We start from the raw sequence: 11,009 nt of genomic DNA on the forward strand, positions 1-11,009 counted from the left end.
CACAATGCCATGTCTGTGAGTACAGCCTGAGAGTTTACCAGCGTGAGAACTAAAGATTAGGTGGGCAGTTATGTAATTTTTGGTGCAATACTGGGCCAGTGTGATCGCGGTAATTACCGGTGTGCTTGTGAAATTATTGGCTGAGACTATTTCACAGACTATTTCAGAAAGTGAGCTGTGTTTGATGAGAGTTTTAAACCCGAATGTATGCTTGTTAAAATGTTATTGACGATACAGAAATAACTGTTAGACACCGAGAAAGTGGTTTGATGAATCATTGAGAAGGTCAGCCGGTGTGCAGCAGGAACTTGAGAGATGAAATACAAATACGTCAGTATTTTATCGCTGTAAGGTTAGATTGAACTGATTTTGCAGGTTTGTGGAGCAGAAATGTTCTAGGACATTTAACAGTCTGAAAATAAAGCAGATTGTTCAATGCAAACTGCTTAAAGATTTATTGATCAGTTCAGAATCAGCTCTAAGATAGCCTTATAGTGTCTATGATTTAAATTCAGTGAACAAGGTTTTATGCTTTCCAATATTTGAAATACAATTTGGACATTATTTTTTTATTTGTTTTTTTTCACAACTTTATTAAACTCCGTGGACAGGGCAAACCCTGGAGAGGACACCGCTTCATCACAGAGCAAACAGAGAGATAAACACGTGCACACAGTCGCATTTACACTCACTAAGAATTCATAATCACCAACTAATTTCAAAACCCTTGTTTGGACAGTGTGAGAAAACCAAGAGAAAACCCACAAGGAGAGCAAGCAAAGAAAATCAGAGCTGAGCCAGGGATCTTCTTCTGATGAGGCAAGACTGAGAACCACTGCAACACCCATGTCTGGTCCAGATTCAATAATAATCCATCACTGTGTCCAACAGACTTCAAATATTGTCTAAATAATTCATAATTGACTAGATTATTTTTTCATGAATGTCTCACATGTCAAAGTTGTGGTAATAATTTGATAAAAAAAAAAGTCTTATTCATCTTTATTTAAACAGGAAATTGGCTTGATAATAAGAATCTATTTTACAAGTGAGACATCAGTGTAGAAGCCAAACACATTCCAAGGCGATGTAAAACTGGTAAATGATAAACTAAAATCTTTAGGCAGAGATGGCATTGAAACCTTTAATGAAACTGTAAACAGCATCAGAGGGCTGTGAAAGTACATGTGTGTATTTGTCTCTGTGTGTTTTACCTGAATGACTGCTTCAACTTCAAGACTGTTTCTAACCACACAGACAAAAAGTTAGGTTTATTATTATTTTTTTAAAAAACTGTTGTTAAGCTAAAGCCAGAACTGTATTTAATATTTGTTTCATATTCAACTATAGCTACCACAGAAATGGAGAAAGCCATTTGCAGTCAAACCAAAGTACCAAAGTAGGAAAGTTAAATGAAAACACCTCATTTACCCACCGTCCTCTGCTGTTATGCAAACAGGCCACAAATACATACACAGCTCGACCAAGTGTAACACTCTCATAACGCTGTCATGAAGGTAAGCTCATCTCATCGCTCAGTCTTTATTAATACAGGATTACGCCTCTGCTCAATCCCAAACTCACACACACGTCCCACGCGCTCCCCGCAGACAGGTAGCGGTCTGGGAGCTGTGTCGCAGCACTTTCACCCACTGTGAATGTCACCAGCCGGCGGAGGCCTCCGGTTCATCGGGCTGGTTCATCGCAACCTGGTGGACTGAAGAATACGCCACATCTTTATAATCAAGATAATGGCGGTAAGACCACTGATGAATATCTCTGGCAGAAAGCAGGAGAATAAGTTAAGATTTTATTGTATTTCGGAGTCAGGTAGTGTAGCTTCACCATTCTTTAAACACGACTGATGTGCAGAGGTCATTTAAAATACACTGGAAATTCCTTTTTGCATAAACTTGTTCAGCTGCTAATGAAAGATATTTTCTAAACGCTCCAACTTTTCATTGCAGATGTTTCCCTGGTCGGCTGTTTTCTCCCTTGAGCCCAAAGTGCCCGGCCAGCGCACCACAGAGGAGCTGGTGACCAACACTTTGATGCTGGAGCTGGGGGCCATGGTGAAACGCACCGAGCGCATCAGGTTAGAGAGGGCGACGGAGGGCCGGCGCCGGCGTCGCAGCTCCTCATCCACGGCCGACTACAGCTGGCTGGCCACCGCGCCGACCCCGCAGCCCTACGAGCTGACCCCCAACGACCTGCTGGAGCTGCAGGACCTCTGTGCCAAGATCCCCCCCGCACAGTGCGGCCCCGTCATCGTCAGGTAGGAGACTGACACCCAGAGGCGGCGGTCGACAGTTAAAGAGAGGCTGCAAGGCTTCAATGTAATCCCTGTAACACTCTAAGTAACAACTTGCTGAGACTCTCAGATCCTCTGTCAACACACCGAAACACCTGACTCAGGCAGAGATGTCTAAGCGTCTGCTTAATTGTGTTCATCATTGGTTTAAATTTGAAATTTCAGTTTTAGGTGAAAAAATAAATCATCCAGAGATGTGACTCGTTATATTCCATGTATTACACCAAAGCGAGTTATAAATTGCTTGCTGTTCTCTGAACACGTGGCAGTTCCCAGCTGCTTGTTCACACTGTAATCGGAGTGTTATCAGAGGCACAGTGAGCGTTTCTGGCCTTCTCAAAGAAACAGCGGCGTCCACACGGTGGAGGTGGAGGCCTGTCTGACTTTCTCCCAGTTTTGTTTTGCCTTGACTGTGACCGTCTCTGAAAACGCTGCAGGTTCAGGCGGCTGGTGTCACAGATGGAGCCCGAGGTTCACGAGGTCCCCCGCCTCTTCCGCTCGGTGCTGCGCGACTGCGTGGAGGAGATGAACACGAACGAAGACATTCAGGCGCAGCCGGAAACCGTGTACGAAAAGCAGCAGCGCAGCAAGAGCCTGTCCTTCGTCACTTTCCGCACCAAGTTCCGCACGGGGCATTTCTTCAACAAGAGCAGCGGGGTGAGGGGCTCCCGGGGAAACCTGCAGCAGCAGGTGGATTGGTCGGACGAGGAGGAGGAGGATGGAGAGGATGAGGAGGAGGCCATCAAGGCCAGGGCGAGGAAGGGAAGGAGCAGAAGCATGCCAGAGATTACTCCAATTGAACAGAGTGCCCAGGGGTGAGGCCAGTGAGGGGGGATGAGGGGGGAAGGCAGAAGAAGTGAGGGGATATTTTCATTTTCACTTCATGTTCTGTTGCCTGTTGAAAGATTTCTGAAGCCTTTGTTGTGCTGACGGCTCAGTGCAAACAGTAGCAACTCTCCGCCACTGTTTTCAATATTGGATTTGGAATTTTCATATAAGGCTGTCATTTGATGACGTAATATAAAGTAAGTGTGACACACGCTCACACTCGAACAGCATCAACAAACACATCTGAAAAGAAAATAACCTGAGAAAAAGCAGCCTGCATGCTGCAGGACGCAAGATGAGACCGTATCTGAATTAAATCTCGACATCAACAAGCTTCACTGATGTGTTGATCTTGTGCTTAAGTGGGAACGTTTTAAAGTGGAAGGAGCTTCTTCTTTGTGTTTGGTTGCAGGTCTGCATTTTGCTGCTGAAGAGTCTTGATATTTTGTACAAAAAAATCTGAGCATTACATTGCAACTCTTGTAAATAAACTTCCATTCATGCTTACATCTTGATTGCAATCTTTTTTTTGTTGTACTATAAGAATACCCAAATTATCAGGATGTTTTAGAGCTACGTTGCCCAACATGAGTCACTCTCTAATATGTGAGATTTTGCAGAGTCGCATTATTCATGTTTGTCTCAAACAGACGAAGTCCAAAAAGAAGCTTCTGAATATAACAAACACTCGTGTGAATGCTTGTTATGCAACAGATGGGACAGGCGGGAGGAAAAGTTCAGCTCAGGTCAGCCTGCTGGACACTCAGCAACAGCAGTGGCACGTTTATCAACTAAAAAAATAAAGGGCGTTAGTCACCTGCAGTGTCAGAAAAAAAAGAAAACAGCTCAGACGTCTCTGTGCTGCGTATTAACCGAGTGCAGCTAATTATATCACTGCTGACTAATCCTCTAATCCCAAGAAAATCTAAGACGTGAATGCAAGAACCCCATTATTATTTTATTAATGCGCTTTTGTTTTTCTCTTTAATCAATACATCTTTATAACTATTTGCAATTTATACACTGGAGTCAAGGCATTTGGCTAAAAAAAAAAAAAAAAAAAAAACAAAAATAGGAAAAATGTTTTGTTTCTTCTTAAAAATCTGATCTTTTAAATAACATCCTGTACATCAAACAGATCCAGAGGGGGGGGGGGGGGGGGGGGGGGGGGGGGGGGTCCCACACATCCAGACACTTCCAGAGAAATCCGGCTGATCCGAGTCCGTCATTTATTGGGCTCCGACAGCCAGCGTAACCCCTTCATAAGCACGGATACTGTCCGCAGCAGTCAAGAAGTGAAATTTTAAACCTTTCGGAACATTTCTGCTGCTTTCAACCAGACAGATTCAATTAAAATAGCTCTGTCGCCTGACCTGGTAGATGTACCCTCAACACCCCTGCATCTGGCTGCACCTCGCAGGGCCAGAGCCGGCATCTCTGCACTGTGTCACAGTTCAATAAGAGTCTCCTTTTGGCAATAGGAAAAAAAAAAAATAAAGTCCTTTGAAAGCAAAAAGCAACAGAAGAGGATAAAAAAATAAATCACATCATGAGTGGGGAAAGGTGGGTGAACAGTTTCTGCTGAATGAGACGATCGGGCTTCTCCAATAAAAAGCAGGTGACCTCAGAAGTGGAATAATGATACAGTTCAATAGTTTGGCTTTAAAATAAAAAAAAGGGGGCCGACATGAGATAAATGAAATAAGACAGTTTGCAGAATCAAACCATTAAATTATAGCCATTTTGATTAAATGTTTAGGAATAGTTGGTCAAAGTACAATACAGAGCAGCTCTCTGCTCTTTCTCTATACAAAGTGGGGATTTTACACCATTTATTCTTTTATCAGGTCAAAGTTCAATATCTTTATTCTTCATTTAACTGTTGAGCTGAGATCTATAGTCCATGGTTTGGGAAAAACAGACAAGTCCGTATCCATCCTTGAGCATCCATCAAACCATGATAGAAATGTGTCCTCCCGATGCGTCGTCACGCTTTCCGTGACTTTTCCCTTTCCATCGGCCGCTTCTGAGTTCTTCAGGCAAAGAAGACGACGAAGATGATGAAGAAGACGATGAGGACGAGAAAGATCTTGATCATCAGCCAGCGGTTGGAGGAGACTGACTGGAAGTATTTGAGGATCTCTGTGTGGGCGGCCTCCACGTTCAGCTGGGTGTCTTCCACATTGGCGTCGATCCTGAGAGGCAAACAAGCAACAAGCTCAGCAGATGTCATCACCTTCTGTCATTTTATAAACTGAAACGATCACTACAGAACTTGATCTTGACCCATTTCCACCCGTGCCTCACCTCTGGATGGTCTCCTCTTGCTCCTTGACCATGTGCGCCAGCTGCTGGAAGATAGATCCCAGCTCTACGATGGTGCTCTCAATGTTCTGCATGGTGTCCGCACGGCTCTGAATGTACGAGTCCTGGGGAAAACAACAGCATTCTACATAGTTAAAGGTGGATCTTTTATTCTGCATCAACATCTAACATCTAACATTTTCCTCCATTCATCTCACTGATTTCGACAGACACTCTCAGCGTACCTGCTCATCAATCAGCTGGAGTTGCAGCGGGTTGCTCTGAGAATCCATGTCGATGGCCACGTCGCCCAGACTCCGGGACTCATCCTGCATCAGGACCGAGCTTTCTGCGGGGAGACGACAAACGTAACATGGCACGAGTTCAGCGATGGGTGTTCTCAGAGGCAGAGCGGGGAAAAGCAGAACAGCGGGCACATAGTGTCGTTTTATACCCGCTGGGAGAGGCAGACGTTCCAGGGAAATACCTTTTAAATTTGAGGTTGTATAGCCCTGGTAGTCATTGCGCGGCTCGCGAGCTGCATGCGGCTCCTGGGCCCCTTTTTTGCGGCTCCCTAAAATATTTTTTAATTTTTGCATTATAGAGGACCAAATACAGTAATAATCATTCACAAGGACTTCGAGCAGTTCCCTACGACATGAGCGGTTTGGGAAAAACACACTGCCAGTCAAGACGGCTACACAACCTGCTCTATTTCGAGGAAATTGCCCAAAGTAATACCTGGAAATCAGAGACGAAGGGTGAGTGAATAAATATATCAACACAGTCGGTCTAAATGTATTTGAGTGCAAATGCTGAATGTGTGAATGTTAACTTTCAATCACTTATTGTCTGAGGTGATGAGGAAAATGCTAAGTCGATCAACTAAAGGTATTTCTATCCTGATCAAACAAAGATTGTTCTCATTTCAAAAACTTTACAGAGGTTTCAAGGTATTGCCAGTGGACACTTTGCTTGACACCGGGGCTGATTGTGCGCGTTTTGCTGGCAGTGTAAATGTACGCGCAGGAAGCACTTCAGCCGCCTGCGCTCATTGGAGGGTCTCTGGTCAATGAGTAGCCCACTGATGCACAGAATGATGGGACTGAGCAGGAGCCAGAAAGAGGGAATATGTAGCATCCAAGCCAAAACTACCAGAGGTGTGTTCACTCTATGACCGGCTTTGACGATGCCCGTTGTAGACAAAGAGCAGATGACGTCTGAGATCGAGATGAAACATCTTATTTTTACTAATAGTACGACTGTCTGATGCCGGTCATGGAGAACCACTGCACTGCATGCTTTGGGGTCTCCCGACTCCGACACACCTGGTTGTAGCGAGTAGCAGCAAAGTTACAACCACATGACGCTTTCGGGCATAGAGTGAACATGCCACTGTACAGCTGTGACAGCATGCTGCGTTTACCTGTCGGTGCCAACAGCACACGAGACCCTTGGGAACACACCGAGCAACTACAAGCATGAAGCTCAGACGGTGGGGGGGCACTTACTGAAGTTATTCGCCATGAGGGGAGAGGACGAGGCCGGGGGTTGCGAGAACTGCTCTCTCCGGCTGCGCTGCTGCTTCAGGTTCTGCAGGACCAAAGTCAAGCGATGGAGGGTCACGTCAAAGAAGAAACCAGCACGCCAATCAAACCTGCGGCATCCGTTTTCATATGATGAAGCACACTCGGCAATTCTCACCTCTGTTCTGACCTCCAGGACTGATTTGAAGTCATTTGACATCGAAGCCAGTTTGGACTGAAGACCAAAAGGAAAACGTGAAATGTATTAGTTACAAATATGTTACATTACGCCACAGGTGCTAAAATTATAATGTTATACATCTAACATGTGTTAAAGTGGATCAAGAAAGGATAACTAAAATCTATTTTAAAAATTGACTATAAAAATGTAAAAACTTCACAAAAGATTAGAAGATTTAGAGTATTTAAAAAGCTCCACCTATCTGGACAACTGTCCGATAAGACTTCTTAATATACCTGTAATGACACCACGATGGTGTTGGAATGAGTCTGGATGTGCCGGCCACCCGGGGCTCCACGGGACCTCACCAGGTCCTGCAGCTGTGCAATCTGTTTGTTTAGACTGTTGATGTCCTAAAATCAGAGAAACAGGAAATGACTCGGCATATGTCCGCTTCCATAACCGCCACACTTCACTGGAGTTTTAATCTCTTCCACTCACTTGTTTAATGATGTATGTCAGCTCCTCAATCTCCACCGCCTTATCATCGAATAGAGATTTTCTTTTTGCCACTAAAACATGAAAACATGAGCATGTAGGTGAGAGCTGCAGCCAGCATCACAAGCAGACACTGGAAAAAAAAATGCTAAAGTGCCTTGACACTTACAAATTGTGAGCTTTTCCAGTTTGGCAAATGTGTTACTCAAGTCTTTTCCGATTCTCCTGCAAAGACAAGATAAAGGGATTTCATTGATAAATACTTATATTCCTGTTTGCATTCTCCTACACATGTAAATTTAAAAACCAGATTCCACAGCAGTGTACATAAAGACGAAAGTATTCTGTCAATAGAAATACCAGTCGATATCAACAGGAGATCAAAATATGTGTGAGCTGTTCAAACACAAAAGAGAAACCATCTAACAGGAACTTACTTGGCCATGACTGTGAAGTCACTGCGCTGCCGGAGGGCGCTGAGAGCTGGTTTACTGGGTTGGACTCCATTCTGCAGGGAAGGCACAAAATGAAAGAAAGAACCCAGAAGTAAGAAAAACAGAAAACCTGAAGAATTGCTTTACATAGCAACAACATGAGGTCAATACAAAGGCTATCACTGTCTATTGAGCTATGAATGTTTTCCCATGGCTAAAATGACAAAACTATCCCAATGAATCTCTCATGCAAAAATAAAATTACATTAGTAAATCAACAATAAAGCTCAAGAGCTGATTTAACTTGTTCCTAAAAGCACAAGTAAAATATTTGATGTGAGGGTGCATGTGTGTGTCTTTGCTCTTAATCTGCTTTGTCATCGGTGTGTGTGGTTTACTTTCAGTCATGTGATGACTACTTTTCACATATCACTAAAAATAGCTTTTTCTCATATTTGAGTCTTTTACTTGTAAGGTTCTTCTAGATAAAGCTTTTTAGCACCCCTATTTTCATTAAAGAGGAATTTTTACATCTTCTGTTATTTAGTACATGCGTTTCACTTTTATTCAACCTCCATATTTAGGACAACGTAAACTGTATATAAATGTATATAAAGCATTATACTAAAATAAATGTCCACAACTTGTCTGCAAAATGAAAGTTCCTAAACATTGAAGTGACGGGTGAGATAAATAAAAAAAATTACAAAATTAGATTATCTTTCCATAGCTCCAAAGTGGGGAAATTTTGTTTTTAGCAGGGTATTCATGTGAAAACTCATCTTAGGTGCTTTAAACTCCACACCTCTAATTTCTCCAAGGAAATGGCTCTTAATCCTAGAATATTGTATATCCTATTACTCCAAGTTTTCAGAATGAGATTGTTTATATCCCTTAATATTTGCATCCACATCCATATATGCCAATATGCATTTATTTTATGACAGAAATCCTTCACCTGTCATCACAAAAACCTGTTCAGCTGTGTGAATAAGACAGAGGAGTAATTAATGTGCATTTGCTTTGAAAGCCATATAATTGAAAAAATACAAGCAGGGAAACCAAAACCAAAAGTAACCAAATTTATCTCAATAACTGTAAAACGGTTCAACAACAAATCCGCTTGAACTGAAAGTCATCTGGAACGTGAACAGGGAGATTATGTTGTTGTGGACTTATGGTGGGCGATGTTTAACCCAATCATACCTGTCTGCCCTGGAGGGATTTACAGGCCGACTGGAACTCGAGGGTCCGGTCCCGGCACGTCATCCTGCAGCCGGTAGAGGCTCGGCTGGCCGCTGAACAGCAGAAACCACCTGGGAAGACCCGGGTCTTCCTTCTAATCTAGGTTTAGATGATGTGTGAAGCACAAGATCCAAGGCGGGCGGAGGGGCTCACATCCAAGGGGGGGTAGCCGTGATAGACATATGTACACACATATCTGCGATGGCAAAGGAGAAAAAGGCAATGTTTAAAGTAAGTTGTTAAAATCCGAAAGATGGAAAGTGAGGTTCTGACGTGGGAGGCTCGAACCCGTTAGCACAGACAACACTACCAAAACACCGACTTGACGGAAACCGCTGGACTCTTAACTACGTTTACCGACCCCGCGTAGAAACCGAAAGGAATAGATACAATCGTCTAAAGGTAACTGCTATTATCTCGAATTTGGACCGATTCGGTGTGAGTGAAGGCCCCCCATCACGACACAGCTGATCCCGGCCTCACCGGCTAACCACCGGCTAACGTTAGCTCCACACAGCTAACCGGGTTTACCGTGCGGTTTCTCCTGCCTCGCCCCGGTCAAACTCGACGTACAATGACTATGAGAGATCTGTCGTCTCCTTAAAGACAACAATCGATCGGTTTAAACTCACTTGGGTCGATAACGCAGCCTATTTCACGAGCCGTCGATGTTTCTGGAGGAAAAACTCATCGGACCAGGAGTTAAAGTTCCGATCCGGGTCGTTTCCGCCATTGACGTCACTGCCACGTCTACTTTACAGAAGCAGAAAAATCCCTGCAGATCAGAACGGGGACCACCAGGGGGCGACATTTCTCCTTTTGACGGCGCGGCGGGACGGGAGGAGCCTGTGCGAGAAACTTCTAATCACGATTGATCAGCCAATAATATCTGCCAGATTATAACTCTTTTCGTATTCTTGTTCAGCCCTCTGTAATCACACAATTCAAAGAGATGACACACAGATTTTAAAACATATTTTGTTCATCCCCTATTTTCCTGAATATGACGTCACGTCACATGCTTGACAATTTCTTCAGAGTTCTAACTTGATGCCATATTTTGGGAGTAGAATTCAAATTCAGTTTGACAATTGTTGAGTTTTTCTATTTAGAATCAGAATCAGAAATACTTTATTGATCCCCCAAGGGAAATTCCTTTCTGTCACAGATGCTCCTAGTCCAAAGGTCAAGGAAAATAGGAAAGCACAAAATATATTAATTAATTTACATATGTACGCATTTAAATAAATAAATCAAAACAAAAAGATGAATCCGAATGAGCGTTGCTCTGAATCTAAAAAGGATAAAATATGCCATTTTAGTATTGCACATGATGTAATCAAGTCATCATTTCAAACCCATAGTGACGATTAATCCTGAATATCTGTCTCACAGGGTTGACTTATGTCATTCATTTTGTGTGTGTGTGTATACAGAAAGCACTTTAGAGTGTATTCACGTGTATAAACATTAGACAAAAGAAATTAGTTTTATGAAGAAATGAGTTACATAAAAGTTTTTTTTCACTTTGTGTGCCCTTCATACGCAATAAGTGGTAAAATCTGATTTTGAAAGAAGCAAAGGTTAACACTATGTTAATTATCATCTAGTAACATAGCACATATTGTGATTAATTAAGAATTATTTTAGGATATTTTAGTTTCTTTGATTACTTTTTCACA

At 42.9% G+C, this 11,009-nt stretch overlaps 2 protein-coding genes across 5 annotated transcripts; one reads left to right on the plus strand and one right to left on the minus strand.

Moving 5' to 3' along the window:
• The first annotated feature begins 1,725 nt into the window (after nt 1–1,725).
• Nucleotides 1,726–3,260, plus strand: LOC115402079 (protein RD3). Its single transcript, XM_030110515.1, has 3 exons — nt 1,726–1,757; nt 1,968–2,275; nt 2,749–3,260. Exons 1-3 carry the CDS (start codon nt 1,752–1,754, stop codon nt 3,128–3,130), a joined length of 696 nt encoding a protein of 231 aa, XP_029966375.1. The 5' UTR covers nt 1,726–1,751; the 3' UTR covers nt 3,131–3,260.
• Nucleotides 3,261–4,076: 816 nt separating this feature from the next.
• Nucleotides 4,077–10,065, minus strand: stx5a (syntaxin 5A). Of its 4 annotated transcripts, none has more exons than XM_030106124.1 (12): nt 9,960–10,065; nt 9,289–9,523; nt 8,086–8,156; nt 7,818–7,873; nt 7,652–7,722; nt 7,447–7,563; nt 7,148–7,204; nt 6,955–7,036; nt 5,931–6,017; nt 5,689–5,792; nt 5,447–5,568; nt 4,077–5,334 (listed from the first exon to the last, which is right to left on the minus strand). In XM_030106124.1, the coding sequence occupies exons 2-12, from the start codon at nt 9,349–9,351 to the stop codon at nt 5,175–5,177; spliced, it is 990 nt and encodes a 329-aa protein (XP_029961984.1). In that variant the 5' UTR covers nt 9,352–9,523; nt 9,960–10,065; the 3' UTR covers nt 4,077–5,174. The 4 variants fall into 4 exon arrangements, with proteins under 4 accessions (XP_029961984.1, XP_029961975.1, XP_029962003.1 ...); XM_030106115.1 differs by having other exon boundaries at nt 8,086–8,159; XM_030106143.1 differs by lacking the exon at nt 5,931–6,017.
• Nucleotides 10,066–11,009: the final 944 nt, after the last annotated feature.

Source organism: Salarias fasciatus, chromosome 2, assembly GCF_902148845.1.
Source record: "Salarias fasciatus chromosome 2, fSalaFa1.1, whole genome shotgun sequence".
Taxonomy (NCBI): Eukaryota; Metazoa; Chordata; class Actinopteri; order Blenniiformes; family Blenniidae; genus Salarias; species Salarias fasciatus.

Bases quoted from the DNA above. Each gene is read 5' to 3' on its own strand.
- LOC115402079 (XM_030110515.1), top strand. The intron at 2,276-2,748 runs GTAGGAGACTGA...AAAACGCTGCAG, and splicing joins TGCGGCCCCGTCATCGTCAG to GTTCAGGCGGCTGGTGTCAC.
- stx5a (XM_030106115.1), bottom strand. From the start codon at position 9,351: ATGACGTGCCGGGACCGGACCCTCGAGTTCCAGTCGGCCTGTAAATCC. The intron at 8,160-9,288 runs GTATGATTGGGT...GTGCCTTCCCTG, and splicing joins AATCCCTCCAGGGCAGACAG to CAGAATGGAGTCCAACCCAG. The intron at 7,037-7,147 runs GTGAGAATTGCC...TTGGTCCTGCAG, and splicing joins TCCTGGAGGTCAGAACAGAG to AACCTGAAGCAGCAGCGCAG.